Below are 21,671 nucleotides of genomic sequence, written 5' to 3' on the forward strand. Positions count from 1 at the left end.
TTAAGCGTGTTATGGTAGGATTTTGGAATATCATTAACAAATCACAATTGCATTGGATAATGATCTCAGAATCATTTCCTTGTCAGTTAGCCTCTCATTTAGTTAGTTATTGTGTCTAAATAATTTGCACAATTTTCTTGCAGTGTGTGGACATTTGCATATGCACATGGGCAATCAAGCACAGGTATATTTGTCTGAATGACTGACTTTGATGTGGCATCAACAATAACAGAGATGCACGGGTGTCTTGCTGTGGGAAAAAGGGTCTTAAAGCGGGACTGCACAACTTTGTCAAATATTTATAAATTTATATAAAATGTGTAAAAAACTTATTATACATATATTTCAATATAAATTAAAATAAAAGTAAAGAACAACCTCTGTCAAAAAATGCGAAATAAGCAAGATATTTGATTCTGAAATCGAAAATGTCTGTACAGTCGAATTCGCCAGCATGTATATCATGCATGTACCATGTGAATCTAAATTTAGTTTTACGGATCATTTTAATTTCCTGCAACGATATCTATTCATACAACACATACAATGCAGTACCGCTTTAATGCATTTGGGTAACGTGTCATCCCAGATTAGCTTGTGCAGTCGGTACAGGTTATCAGGGATAGAAATTCTGCCTTATCCTCATTTTGCTAAGAAGAGACTATCTTCAAAAGAAAAATTTAATAAAAGCAAAAAGGTTCGTCCCTGATTAGCCTGTTCTGTCAGGGATAATAATAAAATGCACATTTGCATTAAGCCCCATTTTCCAAGACCAAGGCTCAAATGCAAAATGAGATTTAAAGATAAGTTTCTTTTTTTCTCAGATTCCTCCTCGGATGATGACAGCGTATACGACGAAGATGCCGCCAGTCGGAATTTCCACCGTGGGGCTCGAGCCCGGGATAGCGGAGCAAGCTCCTCCTCGTCCTTCTCAGACGTCGGTGCATCTCCGCGGCAACACTCTGATCGTGGCGAGAGACCACACAGCGCCGCCTACGTCAAGTATCAGATCCCCGGGAACACGTCGAGGCAGGCCCTCGCTGATGTGATGCAGAGCTCCAGACTTTGTATGTTCACTGCAGTGGGTTTTTGGGCAAATTTGGTGCTCAAAATTGGCCCCATTCCCTATCTCATTTGTTTTTAGCTCGTCTATTATATATGAAATATACAGAGCTCCAGATAATTTTTCAGCCGAGGGGTATTTCACTCATGAAATTTTTAATTGATGTGTATAATTCAAAATCCGATAATTTTAAGGAGTATTTATGTTCAAACGATTAGAATTAATAATACATTGTGCATGTAGTGTTAACTCGCTATTACAAGCAGTCTTGTACACAAAGCAATCCCTTTTGTTTTATATAACAGTTTTTCTGTTGTATTTGCCCTTTGCTTATAAGCCGCCATTAGTCTCTTTTTCTGTCTTGATTTGACAAGCCACTGTTTAGCACACACTGTACAGCCACGATCAAAATCTTCTAAGCTTGGCCCACAAAACTTGTTTATTATATGTGTATTTCGTCTGCCATTTAAAAAGGGTTTGAAGGAAAAAGGTTTTTCCATAGTGCCACACAAGAGATTTACTGATAGCAAAAATGATATGCTTGAATTTGGGCGATTCGGGTTTTATCGAATGTGATATCAAATGTTTTCATCGTAAGCGTATATCAATTCTCAACAATGCAGCGGGAAGCCCGTTGTGTCAACATCGGCCTTCATTGTGGGCCAAACTGAAATGATATCGTTCGACTGCGAAGTACATTAGGTTGGGAACCAAATTCTATACATAGATGGTGATGTCACTACGTTTTTACCTGTGTGGACACAATGATGGGAACTAGTCATGTTTACATTAATTTATATGCATATATAAAACGGCTATTACGCATTAAATTGCACACGATGCGTGATCCGAATTTAGCCAGGAGTTTCTTCACTCATCAAAATTTTAAGTCATGCTTATTATTATTTTTTTCATGCGTATTTAACGCAAATACGCATCTTATCTGACCCTCTGGAAATATAGATAGTGGAGCTATCCTACTCACCCCGGCGTTTCTGTTCCGTTAGCGTTAGCGTGCAAATGTTCAAGTTTTCGTACTACCCCAATTATTTTCATTGTCCCTTGACATATTGCTTTCATATTTATGCCCCCCTTCGAAGAAGAGGGGGTATATTGTTTTGCTCATGTCGGTCCATCTCTGTATGTCCGTATGTCTGTATATCCGTATGTCCGTCCACCATATGGTTTCCGGATGATAACTCAAGAACGCTTAGGTCTAGGATCATGAAACTTCATAGGTACATTGATTATGACTCGCAGATGACCCCTATTGATTTTGAGGTCACTAGGTCAAAGGTCAAGGTCACGATGACCCGTAATAGTGAAATGGTTTCCGGATGATAACTCAAGAACGCTTATGCCTAGGATCATGAAACTTCATAAGTACATTGATCATGACTTGCAGATGACCCCTATTGATTTTTAGGTCACTAGGCCAAAGGTCAAGGTCACGGTGACCTGAAATAGTAAAATGGTTTCCAGATGATAACTCAAGAACGCTTATGTCTAGGATCATGAAACTTCATAGGGCCATTGATCATGACTCGCAGATGGCCCCTATTGATTTTCAGGTCACTAGGTCAAAGCTCAAGGTAACGGTGACCCGAAACAGTAAAATGGTTTCTGGATGATAACTCACAAACGCTTATGCCTAGGATCATGAAACTTCATAGGTACATTGATCATGACTCGCAGATGACCCCTATTGATTTTCAGGTCTTTTGGTCAAAGGTCAAGGTCACAGTGATCAACTTAGAAAAATGGTTTCTGGATGATAACTCAAGAACGCTTACGCCTAGGATCATGAAACTTTATAGGTTCATTGATCATGACTGGCAGATGACCCCTATTGACTTTCAGGTCACTAGGTCAAAGGTAAAGGTCATGGTGACTTGACACAGTAAAATGGTTTCCGGATGATAACTCAAAAAAGCTTACACCTAGGATCATGAAACTTCTTAGGTTCATTGATTATGACTGGCAGATGACCCCTATTGATTTTCAGGTCACTAGGTCATAGGTCAAGGTCACAGTGCAAAAAAACGTATTCACACAATGGCTGCAACTACAACTGACAGCCCATATGGGGGATGCATGTTTTACAAACAGCCCTTGTTTGCATGCTTGTTTACCAACATGACCCCAACCTATAAACAAGAGCAGACAACTCTATCAAGCATTTTGTTATAATTATGGCCCCTTTTCCACTTAGAATATGCAGCAAATGTTAAAGTTTGAGTACTGCCCCAAATATTTTCAATGTCCCTTGACATATTGCTTTCATATTTTGCATACTTGTTTACCATCATGACCCCAACCTATAAACAAAAGCATACAACAGTATCAAGCATTTTGACAGAATTATTGCCCCTTTTATATTTAGAATATGCATATTATTGATAAATCTATGTTAAACTTTTCGTACTACCCCAAATATTTCCTATATCCTTTGACATATTGCTTTTATATTTTGCATACTTGTTTACCAACATGACCCCGACCTATAAACAAGAGCAGACCACTGTATCAAGCATTTTGACATAATTATGGCCCCTTTTACACTTAGATAATTGAACATTTTGCTTATATTGCCATAACTTCTTTATTTGTGATCATATTTTATTATTACTTTGACAAAACAACACTTACCTGAATATCACAATGGATTCAACCCAAACAATACTTCATGCCCCTACCCAAAATGCCTTCCACCCCCCCAGCCCCCTCCCCCAAATAAAAATATATTTGTTTTAAACATCATCTAATAAATTACCACACCCCACATTATACTCCCCTCTCAGCTCTTACCCCCCCCCAACCTCCCCCCCCCATTTTTTTTTAACATCATCTAATAAATTACCCCACCCCACATTATACCCCCCCTCTCACCCCCCCCCTACTCCCCCCCTACCCCCCCCCCCATTTTTTTTTATCATCTAATAAATGACCACACCCCACATTATACCCCGTCTCAACCCCCCCCCCCCAAAAAAAAGAAAGAAATTATTATTTTTTCTTTCCTTTTTATGCCCCCCTTCGAAGAAGAGGGGGTATATTGCTTTGCACATGTCTGTCGGTCGGTAGGTCTGTCGATCGGTCGGTCCGTCCACCAGGTGGTTTCCGGATGATAACTCAAGAACGCTTGGGCCTAGGATCATGAAACTTCATAGGTACATTGATCATGACTTGCAGATGACCCCTATTGATTATGAGGTCACTAGGTCAAAGGGTCAAGGTCACGGTGACCCGAAATAGTAAAATGGTTTCCGGATGATAACTCAAGAACGCTTAGGCCTAGGATCATGAAACTTGATAGGTAGATTGATCATGACTCGCAGATGACCCTTATTGATTTTTAGGTCACTAGGTCAAAGGTCAAAGTCACGGTGACCCAAAATAGTAAAATGGTTTCCGGATGATAACACAAGAACGCTTATGCTTAGGATCATGAAACTTGATAGGTAGATTGATCATGACTCGCAGATGACCCCTATTGATTTTCAGATCACAAGGTCAAAGGTCAAGGTCACGGTCACCCAAAATAGTAAAATGGTTTCCGGATGATAACTCAAGAACGCTTATGCCTAGGATCATGAAACTTGATAGGTAGATTGATAATGACTTGCAGATGACCCCTATTGATTTTCAGGTCACTAGGTCAAAGGTCAAGGTCAAGGTGACCCGAAATAGTAAAATGGTTTCCGGATGATAACTGAAGAACGCTTATGCCTAGGATCATGAAACTTCATAGGTACATTGATAATGACTCGCAGATGACCCCTATTGATTTTCAGGTCACTAGGTCAAAGGTCAAGGTCACGGTGACCCGAAATAGTAAAATGGTTTCCGGATGATAACTCAAGAACGCTTATGGCTAGGATCATGAAACTTCATAGGTACATTGATCATTACTGGCAGATGACCCCTATTGATTTTCAGGTCACTAGGTCAAAGGTCAAGGTCACGGTGACCGGAAATAGTAAAATGGTTTCCGGATGATAACTGAAGAACGCTTATGCCTATGATCATGAAACTTCATAGGTACATTGATCATGACTGGCAGATAACCCCTATTGATTTTCAGGTCACTAGGTCAAAGGTCAAGGTCACGGTGACCCGAAATAGTAAAATGGTTTCCCGATTATACATGTAACTCAAGAACGTTTATGGCTAGGAACATGAAACTTCATAGGTACATTGATCATGACTCGAAGATGACCCCTTTTGATTTTCAGGTCACTACGTCAAAGGTCAAGGTCACTGTGACAAAAAACATATTCATACAATGGCTGTCACTACAACTGAGAGCCCGTATGGGGGGCATGCATGTTTTACAGCCCTTGTTTTATTTTTGAAAGATCGTCTAATAAATTATTATATATGAACAATTTCCCCATGATGGCTTACGTTATACTGTCAAGCACTTGAATAGTGGAGCGTGCTGTCCTCTGACAGCTCTTGTTTTTATGCCTGCCTAAAAATCACAATAGTTTAAAAAAACTACTTTTTATGTCCCCCACTATAGTAGTGGGGGACATATTGTTTTTGCCCTGTCTGTTGGTCTGTCTGTTGGTCTGTTGGTCTGTCTGTTTGCGCCAACTTTAACATTTTGCAATAACTTTTGCTATATTGAAGATAGCAACTTCATATTTGGCATGCATGTGTATCTCATGAAGCTGCACATTTTGAGTGGTGAAAGGTCAAGGTCAAGGTCATCCTTCATGGTCAGAGGTCAAATAAATGTGGCCAAAATCGCTCATTTTATGAATACTTTTACAATATTGAAGATAGCAACTTGATATTTGGCATGCATGTGTATCTCATGGATCATGGAGCTGCACATTTTGAGTGGTGAAAGGTCAAGGTCAAGGTCATCCTTCAAGGTCAGAGGTCAATTATATGTGGCCAAAATCGCTCATTTTATGAATACTTTTGCAATATTGAAGATAGCAACTTGATATTTGGCATGCATGTGCATCTCATGGAGCTGCTCATTTTGAGTGGTGAAAGGTCAAGGTCAATGTCATCCTTCAAGGTCAGAGGTCAAATATATGTGGCCCAAATGGCTTATTTTATGAATACTTTTGCAATATTGAAGATAGCAACTTGATATTTGGCATGCATGTGTATCTCAGGGAGCTGCACATTTTGATTGGTGAAAGGTCAAGGTCATCCTTCACAAGGTCAAGGTCATCCTACAATGTCAAACATCATATAGGGGGACATTGTGTTTCACAAACACATCTTGTTGTTTGTGCAACATATAGTTTATTTCCCTATTTAGTGGAACCTACGTAAATATAATATGTCCAGCGTTGTGTGTTTTTAATTGTTATCTTTTAGCTCATTACCATTCTAGAGGCCACACTTTTGACCCACGCTTGTTTCCACTTGAGAGATCACATATTTGGCCCAATCATGATGAAACAATTATGCAGGTTTATTTTACAATATCTCCTTGAACATTACCCATTGTTATGACCATTTTCATTATTTGAGCTCAAACCAGAAGATTTAATTTGAGTATCTACTCAGTTTAGTATTGAGAATGTCCATCAGCTCACGAACAAGCTCAAATATCAGCTATAAGAATATGCACGTATTCCTCCTTATATGTGTTGAGTCAGACTCAAATATCAGCTATAACAATATGCACGTATTCCTCCTCATATAAGATATAAGTTGAGTCAGACTCAAATATCAGCTATAAGAATATGCACGTATTCCTCCTTATATGGGTTGAGTCAGACTCAAATATCAGCTATAACAATATGCACGTATTCCTCCTCATATGGGTTGAGTCAGACTCAAATATCAGCTATAAGAATATGCACGTATTCCTCCTTATATGGGTTGAGTCAGACTCAAATATCAGCTATAAGAATATGCACGTATTCCTCCTTATATGGGTTGAGTCAGACTCAAATATCAGCTATAAGAATATGCACGTATTCCTCCTTATATGGGTTGAGTCAGACTCAAATATCAGCTATAAGAATATGCACGTATTCCTCCTCATATGGGTTGAGTCAGACTCAAATATCAGCTATAAGAATATGCACGTATTCCTCCTCATATGGGTTGAGTCAGACTCAAATATCAGCTATAAGAATATGCACGTATTCCTCCTTATATGGGTTGAGTCAGACTCAAAACTTGAGGAAACTTCTTCAAACAACTTTTTACATTTCTACCAAAAAAAACAAACAAAAAATCATGCATATCTTTTTTAATATTAAGTTTTGTATCCAGTAGGTTACGAATACGAAATAGACACAGACAAATCCTCAACCTCTCTTGATATATTTCGCCTTAATTGGCTTTTTCAAAGTTGCATTTTTATAAATCAACTACATTTACATCCAATAGGAAATGACATTTGTTTTAACCCTTTCCCCATCAGAAGCAAAGTGTAAATAACTTTTGCAACCAGCATAAAACCAGAACAGCCTGCGAATAACTTGCAATCGGTTCAGGTCTTATGATGTTTGCTTCTTATCAATATCTTAAAGTTTAAAATGAAGCCTAAAACTTGATTCTAGTATGAAGATTTTAAATTTAATTAGATTTTCTAAGGGACTATAAACGCATCAAAGTTCGTTTATAAGGGGTAAATGGTTAATTCAAATGTTCCTCTTCCATTGCAGCACAGCACATTTCGCAGCCTCCTGACGTCACCAACAACGCCAAGAGCAGTCGCCATGCCGACCGTGTGGGGCGGGGCGTGCCGTCTGTCCGTGTGGCAGGCAACGTAGGCATGGACGGGGACACAGACTGTGAGGGCTTTAAGTTTTAGTTAAAACCTATTAGGGCCCTGCTCAGAGAAATCTGCTCCAAAGACATCAAGTACTGGTTCTATCCAGGAAACACACTCAAGAGTCTCAATAAATCATAGGTTTTCAATCGTCGACATGCTCTTGTAAATTGGGGCTGAATGCATGTGCATTAACTCTTTCAGTGCGGGAACCGAATTGTGAAGGCTTTTGCAAACAGTTTGGATCCAGATGAGACGCCACAGAGCATGGCGTCTCATCTGGATCCAAACTGTTTGCTCTTCTGATAGTATTCTTTGGAAAAAAATCAAAGAAAATGCTAATTTTAGAAATTCAGCAGACGACATTTTAGCAGACGACAAATTTCCCAGCATTCAAAGGGTTAAGTGTTTTTCCAGATTAGCCTGTGCAGTCTGCAGACACTAATCAGGGATTACTCTTGCAGCTTTAATAGAATGTTTTGTTTAAAGTGAGTCTCTTCAAAACAAATTAAAGATAACTTTGAATCCAAGAAGCGGTTAGAGGAAAATCAAGAAAGTCATTGAGAATATTCCTTTTGTAAAGCCAAACAATATTATGTTTAGGTTTCTTATTCTGGGAATAATCTGCCATAATTATGAGACCCTTAGGTTTTTAGCAATCTCTGTTTAATTGTAATTCTTTAACTGACTTATTATTTGTTAAAAAATAGTTTGATTTGTTGTGACTGAAATATGACTGCCTTAAAGGTTTTACTGTTTGGAAAATTTAACTTAACCCTGACCCTAACTCAGTATGTTACTTTTGCTCTAAACCCACATTTTATTGTGTTTTTGCCTTAATTATTTACATTTTTTTTTTAATTTCAGCTCCCAGAAATCAGGGCAAAGTTGCAGCCAAGATACAGCAGCTGATGAACACATTAAAGGTGAGCCACTGTTGCTAGGAAACCAGTGTGTCACTGTTGCTAGGAAACCAGTGTGCCACTGTTGCTAGGACAAAAGTGTTAATGATATGACCCTTTCCCACTCAGAGGCAAAGTGAAAATGGCTATGTGCAAACAGCATAAAACAAGAACAGCCTGCGAGTAACTCCAGCCTGCAAGTAACTCACAGTCTGTTCAGGTTTTATGCTGTTTGCAGCTCATCAGTATCTAAGTTTTGGAGATTAAACCTTATAAACTTGAATCTAGTAAGAAAGGTCTTAAATTAAATATTACTTTCCAAGGGACTACAAATGCGTTCAAAAACGTATTTAAGTGGTAAAGGGTTAAACATTGAAATGTAGAGGAGATCAAATATCATTAAAACACATTTGATTGCATTTTAGAATATGGTTGGGTAAAACAGGGTATGCAAAAACCCATGAATGTAGAACTGTATCCTGAGACTGCTTTATATGATTATTATCCCCCGCCATAGGCAGAGGGATATTGTTTTGGCGTTGTCCGTCCATCAGTCCGTCCGTCCGGAGCCATATCTTGGAAGTGCTGTGGTGGATTTTTTTGAAACTTGGTTTGAGTATATATATGGATAAGAGGATGATGCACGCCAAATGGCATTGTACACCATCTGTTAATAATGGAGTAATGGCCCTTTTTATTTTGAAAAAAATGCTTTTTTTAGTGTCAAATATAACACTTTTGTGTCCAGAAGCATATTGGCAGGGGATATCAATAAAACTAATTTGCTTGTTAAAATTAGAACTGCATTTGATACCTGTTTTTCCATGAAAGGTTTCCCTCTTGATTGTACAGCTGAAGATTCCCTTCTTTTATTATACACCTGTTTTAAAAAATCACAAAATACATGCTTTATCTATCCTTAAAATACAAGTTGACAGTAGGAAGTCTGTTTTATGCTTCTCACTATTTTCCAACTCCATATTACCACACTTTGGGACTCATCATAGACTTATGTAAACAAACAATGATCTATATGGATATTTCATATGAGCTAGTTCTGGGAAAACTGGGCTCAATGCATGTGCAGTGTCGTCCCAAATAAGCCTGTGTAGTCAGCAAGTGCACATGCTAATCTTGGACAAAACAATACACACATGCCTTAAAACCCATTTTCCCATTTTACGACTCATATATACTTTATCATTATTTCTTCTATGACTTCATACAACCTGTTTTTTCAGAGACCTAAAAGAAAACCATTGCCCGAGTATTTCCAAGATGACGACCATGCTTTGGAAGGTATATTATTGCGACACTTTCCTGAAAGTTATCTTTAATACTCTTTGTTTTGTTGTGTGTAGCGCGTTGTTTTAACTAATATTTTCACAGAAACGTTACGTTGAGTAACAAAGATGTATTAGTTGTGGTGAAAGAAAATGTAAATTATGCTAAAAATTATGCCCGGCCAGGGGGGAAATTGTAATTGCATCAAGAAAAATCCCAAATATTAATGAACGTTTGACATTATTTCAGTATATTTATCGATAGTGCGCTTATGAATAGTGGTTTTTCAGGCAGATTTATTTGAAAACTCTTACAATTCTTACATCTATCCAGGTGCACTTTTCTTTAAAGAAGACAGCATATAGTAGTCACAGTTTATCTGTCAGCCTGTATGACTGTCCGTCCTAAGATTCCTGTATAAGACGTAACTTTGCTATTTGTTGACAGACTTAATAACTTGGTTCAAATGTGAATCATCATTAGACAGCCTGTTGCTTGTGAAACTGGTCTCCCTTCTTCAAATGACAAGGTCACACTTAAGAACTGAAAGGTCAAATTTGATAACAAAAGTTTAATTGGGGGGCACCTTTGGCCCATCAACCATGTCTTGTTTATGAACTATGATTTTAAAAATAAACTTGTTCAATTACATTATAAACAATAAAATTTTGTATAAAGCAACATTTAACAGATTCTCATCAATAGAAAATCTTTCGTTTGAAAATGTAACACTGTTGAGCCATCGATCGGTAACCCCTATAATTGATGCTATGGAATAATGTATATTTCAATTAATGTTCTGAAACCTTTATTTTAGGACATTATTTAGGTAAGCCAGCTTCTCAAAAAGTGTGTATTCACTAGGGGGCTGATGTTTCAAGATTCCCATTCTATCTTATGCTTGATTGGTTGAACAATCCTCCAATCAGAATGCCTTCTGCTTTTAATATGTAGTGATAGTTTCAACAATAAACCAATTAAAATGCTTGTTGCATCTGATGTATGAATGTCTTCACCTATCAAAATGCTTGTTGTAAAGGACCAGAGTATTTTGCTGGTCTTGTGATATATTTGTCGTTGCTTTCAAAAAATAAAAAAATGCATTTCTGTTTATGTATCTATTTTAAGCATACTACATATATGATATGTTAACAGATATGTTAACAAATTGTTAGTGTTGAAGCTTGAAAGCTTTTCAAAGTAGCTCTTATCAAATGTATCATTGGTACTTTCTTTTTAATGTTATGCTATAATCTACTTCTTTATTTCTCAAATGATTGAATTAAAACTTGTAATATATGTCATAACCATTGTAGATGTGACACAATTTTTTGTGAACAGTTATTCACATTTCCCTGAGTTATGTGCCCTTGACATTGGGCCTGGCTGCTAGGCCTGTTACAAAGAGATGCATGTGTTTGTGTCATCTTTGAGACAAAGCTCTAGTTACATCAAAGGGTGTGATTAATTTTTTTGCAAGACCTGTTGTAAAATTATCTGTGAAGGGCATTATAACAGAAACATCTAAGTGTGTTCATCATTGCATATTTTCTCTGTAATATTTTCTCTATTTTTCTTGAAAGTCTTGCATCATAAAGATATTTATATAAACTTTTAAAATCATTTTAATACTCAAGCTGTTAAATAATTTAAATAAAAATAGAAATGTTAAACATAAGACATGTAAAATGTTAATATGATATAACTCTGAACTTCTTAAAAAGTGGCCTAATTTCAAAGATCAGAAGTAAAGTGAAAATGGTTATATGCAACCAGCATAAAACCAGAACAGCCTGCAATTAACAGCACAGGCTAATCTAGACTGACATTTTGCGCTCATGCATGAAGCCCCATTTCCCCAAAGCAAGGCTCATTTTGATGGGAAAAAGAATCACTGGGATGACACTGTACAAACAATCATCAAGGCCGTTGTCCCACCGCGATGCTTAAAATAGGTTTAAACTCAATCCCCTGGTTTGTCTTTGCAGCCCCTCCAGCAGATCCCAATGCACCAAAACCAGAGGGCAGCACACTGACACCAGTGGCAGGGGACCAGCTTGTGGTAACTAGGGCAATTTTCCTATACTCACTTGGATGCTTTGGTAACTAGGGCAATTTTCATGTACTCACTGTGGGACTTTTTCTTTAATATTCTAAGCCATGCTGGCTATTTCTTTGCTTACTTTGGGAGATTGAACGTTTGGGTTATTGCAATAATTCAGAAGTTCAATATTTAAAAAAAATCAAATGTCATTACAATATAAACCGCATTGACAGTATTTTGTGATATATATCAGGGTTTTTTTTTACTAAGAAAGTGACGCCGATATTCGGCGTCTTCCCCTACCAGAATTTTTCCCCTCAAAATACAATTTCCCCACCAAAAATATCATTTTTCACCAAAATATAATATTTTCTCTCAAAGAAATGTTTATTTTTCCTTTGGGCATTCGACAATTATCCAATTTGCACCATGTACAACGATCTTTCTCTCTTTCTCCAGACGAACACAAAAAATCTGGGAATCCCAGTTATTCTAAATATAGCTCTTAAATAACGTTATGTAAGCTGGGCAACTAATCGTAATAATCATGTGACTATTTAACTGGATACCGGTCTTGCGCGAGAAGGGTGTTTCGTCAATAAATTACCAGAAACCAGTCAAATTTTCATCCGGGCTATGTGCAAGCCAAGATATAAACGTGAAAACAGAAAAAAATGTCTCACAATTGGCGTTCTTACACAAACAAAATAAAACATTCGGAATTGGAAGATACTGAACGCATCGAGGCATTTTTTAAGAAAGAATCATCGAAAACCGTTATAACCCATCAGGATTCTGAGGTAATCAACATCGAACATTGTGAAAGTGAAAGTAGACAATCGGCAGCTGCTGCTCCTTTCCCTTCCAATACTGTAGCAGATCAAGATCGTCAACCCATTCATCATGAAATTGAAATCACAAAATTGACATCGTCCCCCGGCCCCAGTACAGAAATATAGTTGAAAACATTTCCCATAATTAGATCTACACCTGCAACTTAATTAAGGACTTTGACTTTAATACGTGTTAAATGTGTTTAAGAACAAAAAGGACGGAGACAAGCCTCTTTTGATGAGTTATAGACATTGAAATGAACAGTTTTTATTTTTTCCCCTAATATGTCTCTTTCGCACTCTTTTTTCCCCTTTCACCCAGCGTCCAGCGTCTTCCCCTTTCTCTAAAAAAAACCCCTGTATATGGTCATCAGCTTAGAATACCTTTAAAACTTATTGACAAGTCCATTAATGCAATCTCTATGCTTTAAATAAAACAATTTTTTTGCAGGTGCCCTCTGGGTTGCCACGGAATTTGGAGGCTGCACTCCACCGATATGGATCCTCAACCTACAAGGCTCTTGCAGTGACTGTCCTGGATCAGAATGGAAAACCCACCGTCAATCTCACATATGGTGCGTGATAAACCAACAAACATATCATAGGGATATGATTTTCCTCGTGTCAGCTTGTGCTCTGCCTTTCTTTGTGTAACTTTTTTACAGATAGTTATATTTTTTGCTGGATATTTATAGAAATGGAGTATTCAGCTAAACCTTGCAAAGGGTGTAGGGTATTTTCCTCCCCTTACGTGGTTCATAACCCTTTCCCACAGAGAAGCAAAGTGAAAATAGCTATGTGCAAACAGCATAAAACTAGAGCTGCCTGGGGGTATCTTGCAGTCTGTTCTTGTTTTATGCGGCTTGCTGCTCATTAGTATCTTAAGGTTGGAAATGAAGCCTTTAAATCTGGAATCTTGGAAAGATTTTAAATTTAATTAGATTCTCTAAGGGACTACCAACGCATCAAAGTGCATTTATAAGTGGTTAAGGGTTTAATCGCACCCATTCATATGCTGAGTTATAATATAACCCATCATCACACTCATATGGTCTGTTCTCCAGCTAAGTTCAAACAGAAGGGTACTGCAACATGCAGCCCCAAGGTCCCACCGTGCCCTCTTGGACCCCCGCTAAGCCCTTCTTTTGACCAGATCACACTATTTGCAGTTTGAATAAATTAAATCAGTTTTTGTCATTAAAACTATTTAATAAACGGTATGACAATGATTTAAATGGAAAAACATGTGATTTGAAAAAACTATATTTTATTTAATACTTGCTAAATTGAAAAATCCCCACAATGTTAACAGGACGAGTGCTTAAGCTCCTTTTTGACAAAGAACACCACTCAAATATTAGCTGAAGTATTGGTCATGGCAAAAGGAATACAAAACACCCTAGGGAAATATCAAATAGAACAGGTTGTTTTTGCATATTTTTTTTATTTTTATTTTTTTATCGTTTGTATCAATTATATTTAGTGTGTCGTTTTTGTCATTGTCACATTTCAGATTTAAAATATGCTAAAATTTATGCTTTTTTCGAGGACAATTGTATCTAAAAGTTTACCTCAAACCTTAAAGTTGTTTCTTGCACGCTTTTATGTAGATGAAATTATTTATATATAATTTTCTTGTAGGCAAACTGTTGAGTAAAACGTTAAAGGTTGCCTACCACCTCCTAAACAAGGTTGGAACCAAGGGGGGAGAATCACCCATCAAACCAGGGGACAGGGTAAGTGACAGAGTAGTGTCCTTTGACCTCAAACATTCTTTAACCCTCCATTTCCCTCTCAGAGGCATAGTGAAAATAGCCATATGCAAACAGCATAAAACCAGAACAGCCTGTGAGTAACTCACAGTTTGTTAACCCTTTCAGTGCGGGAACCGAATTTTAAAGGCCTTTGCAAACAGTTTGGATCCAGATGAGACGCCACAGAACGTGGCGTCTCATCAGGATCCAAACTGTTTGCTATTCTGATAGTATTCTTTGAAAAAAATCGAAGAAATGCTAATTTTAGAAATTCTGCAGACGACATTTTAGCAGACGACAAATTTCCCAGCATGCAAAGGGTTAAGATTTATGCTGTTTGTTGCTCTCAGTATCTTAGGGTTGCAAATGTAGCCTTTAAAACTTGTATATTGTATAAAAAGTAGTTAATTTAATTTGATTTAATTTAGTTTGAAGGGACTTCAAATGTTCAAAAAGTGCATATCTGAGTGGTGAAGGGTTAAGACTTCAATTCTAACAATAATGGTAATACACTGTCAGCCAAAATAGCCAGAAAAAGAGTGTATCAGATGGTATCTTCCTTTTCTTACAGAAATAATGAATAATGGATCCTCTGTTGAACTCAATAGTGACACAAATTATGAAAGGGTAATTTGGAGGGTTATGGCCCTTAGGTTACCAATATTCAGTATGTTCTGGTGACTTTACTAGTGCTATTATCATAACTACAAAATAGGCATAGCATGTATAAATTAGTTTTTGAGGATTGATACAGTTTTTTTTAGCTCACCTGATTGCTCAGGTGAGCTTTTGTGACCGGTCTTTGTCTGTCGTATGTCCGTCTGTCCGTCTGTTAACATTTGCTCGTAAACACTCTAGAGGCCACATTTCTTGTCCCATCTTCATGAAACTTGGTCAGAAGCTTTGTCCCAATGAAATCTCGGCCGAGTTCCAAACTGGGTTGTGCCGGGTCAAAAACTAGGTCACTAGGTCAAAAAAAAAGAAAAACCTTGTAAACACTCTAGAAGTCACATTTCATGCCCAATCTTCGTGTTACTTTGTCAAAATGTTTGTCTTAATGATATCTTGGTTGAGTTCAAAAGTGGTTCTGATCCGTTGAAAAACATGGCCGCCAGTGGGTGGGGCAGTTTTCCTTATTTGGCTGTAGAGAAACCTTGTAAACACTCTAGAAGTCACAAATTTTGCCCAATCATCATGAAAGTTGGTCAAAACATTGGTTCAATTGATGTCTCAGATGAGTTGGAAAATGGTCGAGATCGGTGAAAAAACATGGCCGCCACTGGGCGGGGCATTTTTCTCTATATGTATTTAGTGGCAGTTTTCCCTATTTGGCTATAGAGAAACCTTGTAAACACTCTAGAAGTCACAATTTTTGCCCAATTATCATGAAAGTTGGTCAAAACATTGGTTTGTTTTGATATCTCGGACGAGTTTGAAAATGGTTGGGATTGGTGAAAAAACATGGCAGCCAGTGGGCGGGGCATTTTTCTCTATATGTATATAGTGAAAACATGTGAACACAGTAGAAGTCACATTTTTGGCCCAATTTTCATGAAATTTGCTCAGAACATTGGTTTCCTTGATACGAGAGTTGAGTTAAAAAATGGTTCCGGTCAGTTGAATAACATGGCTGCTGGGAGGGGGGCAGTTTTCTCATTATCCCCCTCCCCCCCTTTCGAAGAAGAGGGGGTATATTGTTTTGCTCATGTCGGTCCGTCCGTCCACAAGATGGTTTCCTGATGATAACTCAAGAGCGCTTATGCCAAGGATCATGAAACTTCATAGGTACATTGATCATGACTCGCAGATGACTCCTATTGATTTTCAGGTCACTAGGTCAAAAGTCAAGGTCACGATGACCCGAAATAGTAAAATGGTTTCCGGATGATAACTCAAGAACACTTATGCCTAGGATCATGAAACTTCATACATACATTGATCATGACTCGCAGATGACCCCTATTGATTTTCAGGTCACTAGGTCAAAGGTCAAGGTCATGGTGACCCAAAGCAGTAAAATGGTTTCCAGATGATAACTCAAGAACGCTTATGCCTAGGATCATGAAACTTCATAGATACATTTATCATGACTCGCAGATAACCCCTATTGATTTGCAGGTCACTAGGTCAAAGGTCAAGGTCACGATGACCCGAAATAGCAAAATGGTTTCCGGATGATGACTCAAGAACGCTTAGGCCTAGGATCATGAAACTTCATAGCTACATTGATCATAACTCGTAGATGACCCCTATTGATTTTCAGGTCACTAGGTCAAAGGTCAAGGTCACGATGACCTGAAATAGTAAAATGGTTTCCCTATGATAGCTCAAGAACTTCATAGGTACATTGATCATGACTCGTATATGATATTGATTTTCAGGTCACTAGGTCAAAGGTTGAGGTCACGGTGACCCAAAATAGTAAAATGGTTTCCAGATGATAACTCAAGAACGCTTATGCCTAGGATCATGAAATTTCATAGGTACATTGATCATGACTCAAGATGACCCCTATTGATTTTCAGGTCACTAGGTCAAAGGTCACGGTGACCTGAAATAGTAAAATGGTTTCTGGATGATAACTCAAGAACGCTTATGCCTATGTTCATGAAACTTCATAGGTATATTGATCATGACTCGCAGATGACCGCTATTGATTATCAGGTCACTAGGTCAAAAGTCAAGGTCACAGTGCCAAAAAACGTATACAATGGCTGTCAAGGTCACAGTGACTCAACTTAGAAAAATGGTTTCCGGATGATAACTCAAGAATGTTTACGCCTAGGATCATGAAACTTCATAGGTACATTGATCATGACTCGCAGATGAAATAATGATGAAACTTGACCAGGATGTTTGTCTGGACAATATCTAGGTCAAGTTTGACATTTGGCAAAGATTGAATGAACCGACTTCTCTCAGGTGAGCAAACTAGGGCCATGTTGGCCCTCTTGGTTCTGATGTGCATGATATTGTCTTAATTCAGTAATTTTAAAAGATAATGTTTTGTAACAATGTAAAATCAATTACTGATCAACAACATTAACACAAACAGATAATACAAATCTTCTCTTTTTTCAAAAATCAGAAATTTTGTCTATGAAAATGTACTTTATCACAAAAACAAAAAAAATCAGGCTGATGAATATAAATAATTTTACAGTAATTGTTTCCATTTTGCAGGTGGCTTTGGTTTACCCAAACAACGACCCAATATCTTTCATCATTGGTTTCTATGGCTGCGTAATGGCGGCTGTGGTTCCAGTACCAGTGGAGGTACCAACTTCCAGACGGGTAGGTGGTGCTCATACATTTTGAGATGCACCATGGGAAAAAAGGCTTAATGCATGTGTGTAAAGTGATGTCCCAGATTAGCCTGTGCAGTCTGCAGTCAGTGACAACACTTTCCGCCTAAACTGGATTTAGCTAAGAAGAGACTTCTTTTATATATAAAAAAAGCCTTCAATCAGAAAGTGTTGTCCTTGATAAGCCTGTACACACTGCACAGGCTAATCTAGAACGACATTTATCACATATTTATAAAACCCTCTTTTCCTAGAGCTTGGCTAATTTTCAAACTCTCCAGGTTATTCTCCTTATATTTCCCAGGATGCAGGAGACTCATTACTCTCCACGTTATTCTCCTTATATTTCCCAGGATGCAGGAGACTCATTACTCTCCACGTTATTCTCCTTATATTTCCCAGGATGCAGGAGACTAATTACTCTCCACGTTTTATTTCCTTATATTTCTCAGGACGCTGGAGGCCAGGGTGTGGGTTTCATGCTGGGCAGTCTCAATGTGAACCACGCTCTCACCTCAGAGGCGTGTCTCAAGGGTCTGGCCAAGACTGCCAGTGGGGAGATCGTACAGTTCAAAGGTGAGAATACACTCTTTGAATCAGGGGTGAGAATACACTATTTGAATAAGAAGTAAGAAAAAACATTTTGGAATCAGAGGTGAAATTACATTCTATTAGAATCAGAAAGAAGAAAACTCTTTTTGAATCACAGGTAAAAAAAACACATTATTTCCTGTAGTTTCATCGATTTGCATTGATAAAGCTACCCCCATATTTTTAGCATGGCTGTTTTGGGAGAAAACCCGAGGTATTGTCATATCCTGCTCGTCGTCTGCCATCCGCCGTCCGCCGGCGTGGTGCTAAAACCTTTACATTTGCTCTAAAATCAAATTGCTTCCACCTACAACTTTGAAACTTCATATGTAGATGCACCTTGATGAGTTCTACACGCCACACCCGTTTTGGGTCACTAGGTCAAAGGTCAAGGTCACTGTGACCTCTAAAAATAAATTAAATAAATTCTGACAAGCTTTCGCAGCCGAGCGTGGCACCCGTTTTGCGGTGCTCTTGTTTGAATTATTGACATTTCAGATAAAACTTTATTACAAATTATGTGCTTGCTGAAAATTCTATCACATATATTGTGATTATGGTTATAAAGGTTGGCCTCGTCTTGCCTGGCTGTCCACAGACAGCATGTCCAAGATGCCCAAAGACTGGCAGCCACCTCCAAAAGCCTCCGAGGACGTACCGTGTTACGTAGAGGTCAAGGAGATACAGAGTCGCTCGGATACGGTAACCATGACAATATATAATATGTGGTGCGGTCGGGGAAATCTGGGCTTAATACATGTGCTCAAATGCTGTTCCAGATTATACTGTGTAGGCTGCACAGGCTAGTCCAGGACAACGATTTCCTCCTTAACTGGAATTTCGTTTAGAAGAGAACTACTTTAAACAAAAAATATCAATTAAAGCAGAAAGTGTTGTCCACACTGCACAGGCTAATCTGGGACAACACTTTATGCACATGCATTAAGCCCTGTTTTCCCAGAACATGGCTCAAATAATACCAATAAGATACACACTGTAGTCTTGAATCAAAAACAGCCTCAAAACGCTCAGTAGGGCAATAACAATTAGTTCAGAATGTTTTTACACATATTATTGCATAAACTCTATCTATAATGCCCTCTGGTGGGGTGCAGAAACTTGGCAAAAGGAGGGCTTGAACAGAAGAAATCGTGTATTAACGATGTGATTCACGTGCCGTTCAAGCCCTGTTATGTGTTTTTCATATTCATAATCTGGTCCACGCGCAGTTACTTCCCTTCTCCTGCCTTCGACGACTTTCCAAGCATAAATGGGGAACTGAATTAGCACCAGTTTCCTCATGCATGCAGGGATAATGACTATTTCAATCCACTTTTTAAGCTATACCATCTGCACTCTCTTGACAACAGCTTTATTTTATTGGCAACATCAGTGAAGTTAAGGTTATTTACTCAACACTTTCAAAAGACTATGCTGTAAATGTAAGTGTTTATGTACCTTCAACGTTCCTGCTTTAAATTCCAAAATAATTCCTCACTTTGTTACTTTGCGCGGCTGCATTTCAACTTTGCATTAATCCACTGTTTTAACACATTTTAAATCGAAAAGTGCCTATCCGAAGGTAAAGCCTCGTCATTTCGGATGATGACGGAGTGAGGCATATGTAAAACACAACCTTGATCTGTATTGAAATAATCAAATTATTGTGTCGATGTCGAATGAACAAAATATATTGTTTTCAATGTTATTTCAAATTATTTTGGTATGTGTGATTTGTTTATGAAATAATAGCGAAAATACACATTTTCTCGGACATAATCATCTGCGGGCGCTCTCAAAATCCGTTCCTGGCAGGAACGGATTTTTCGAGCGCCAGCAGATGATCATGCCCTCGAAAACGTGTATTATCCTTATATTGAGAAATTTGTTAGTTACAATTCAAGCTCAAATATCCTGATTTTTTTTTCTTTCTTTTTTAAATGCGTGGACATCGTTAATCTAACCTCAGATTATTACTCCTCACGACTAAGCAATATAAACATACAACCAGATACCCTTGGTCAAAGGTCAAGGTTAAAATTCAAGGTGAAAGGTCATGTGTTAATGTTTTCCTGACAAGCATATGTTTTGTTGGCATTTTTTACATATTGCAACAATCCTTGTTCTGAAATTCTGTTGTTAACCGTTTACGTCTTATTTACGTATTTTCACGCATTTGTAGTGCCTAAGTAAGTTATATTTAAATTAAAACTTTTCTTACTTTTTTCAAGTTTTTAAGGCTTTATCTCCGAACCTTAGATACTGATGAGGAGCAAACAGCTTAAAACCTGAACAGATTGCTAGTTACTCGCAGGCTGTTCAGGTTTTATGCTGTTTGCACATAGCCATTTTCACTTTGCTTCTAAGTGGGAAAGGGTTAAATATTGACCACATTTTCAAGTGGGAACAAACAAATGAATATATATTGTAAAATATTTATTTCAAAGACCATAAGGAACCCTTTTATGTATATGAGTCTTGCTCTATGATAACCAGGCAAATTTATGTACGTAAAGTGTCATCCTGGACTAGCCAGCGCAGTCTGCACAGACTAAACAGGGACAACACTTTCTGTTTCCAATGGATTTTGTTTAAGAAGGGACCTTTAAACAAAAATTTAAATAAAAGCTGAAAGTGTCATCCCTGATAAGCCTGTGCAGACTGCACAGGCTATTCTGGGACAACACTTTAACACACATGCATTAAACCAAGTTTTCAAAAGGGAGGCTCAAAAGTATAATTGATTTATTTCAAAGACCATAAAGATTCTTACACATATAATACACATCTGTTGTTTGAGCAAACAATTGGCAACAATTGTAGCAAAGACCTTTAAACGAAAAAGTTCCACAAAAGCGGAAAGTGTCGTCTCTGATTAGCCTGTGCGGACTGTACAGGCTAAACTGCAACAACACTATGCATGTGCATTAAGCTCCATTTTCACAGAGTAAGGCTCAAAAATATTATTATTAATTTATTTCAAAGACGATATAGTACCCTTATATTTATGCGGTATACATGTGTTGTTTCAGAACACACTGGGCTAGAATGGTAGCACTGTTATGGTATAATTCATTTGGGTAGAGTGTCATACAAAATTAGCCTCTGCAGTCTGCTTAGGCTAATCACTGATGTCACTTT

The 21,671-nt window shown here is 37.9% G+C and overlaps 1 protein-coding gene across 13 annotated transcripts in view; it reads left to right on the plus strand.

Annotated features, from left to right (window-relative positions):
- The window catches only part of LOC127843967 (disco-interacting protein 2-like), a 102,166-nt gene that overhangs the window by 39,038 nt on the left and 41,457 nt on the right, over positions 1-21,671 (plus strand). For all 13 annotated transcript variants that reach the window (XR_008032483.1, XR_008032482.1, XR_008032487.1 and 10 more), the window contains 10 exons: positions 825-1,067; positions 7,711-7,839; positions 8,685-8,743; positions 9,961-10,018; positions 11,992-12,065; positions 13,332-13,455; positions 14,522-14,616; positions 17,818-17,928; positions 18,392-18,515; positions 19,099-19,232. Coding sequence is in view for 5 of the 13 variants with exons in the window: in XM_052373886.1 (XP_052229846.1) it covers positions 825-1,067; positions 7,711-7,839; positions 8,685-8,743; positions 9,961-10,018; positions 11,992-12,065; positions 13,332-13,455; positions 14,522-14,616; positions 17,818-17,928; positions 18,392-18,515; positions 19,099-19,232 (1,151 nt within the window). In the remaining 8 variants the exon portion in view is untranslated. The remainder of the gene's footprint in view (positions 1-824; positions 1,068-7,710; positions 7,840-8,684; positions 8,744-9,960; positions 10,019-11,991; positions 12,066-13,331; positions 13,456-14,521; positions 14,617-17,817; positions 17,929-18,391; positions 18,516-19,098; positions 19,233-21,671) is intronic.

The sequence above is a fragment of the Dreissena polymorpha genome, chromosome 9 (assembly GCF_020536995.1).
Source record: "Dreissena polymorpha isolate Duluth1 chromosome 9, UMN_Dpol_1.0, whole genome shotgun sequence".
Lineage (NCBI taxonomy): Eukaryota > Metazoa > Mollusca > Bivalvia > Myida > Dreissenidae > Dreissena > Dreissena polymorpha.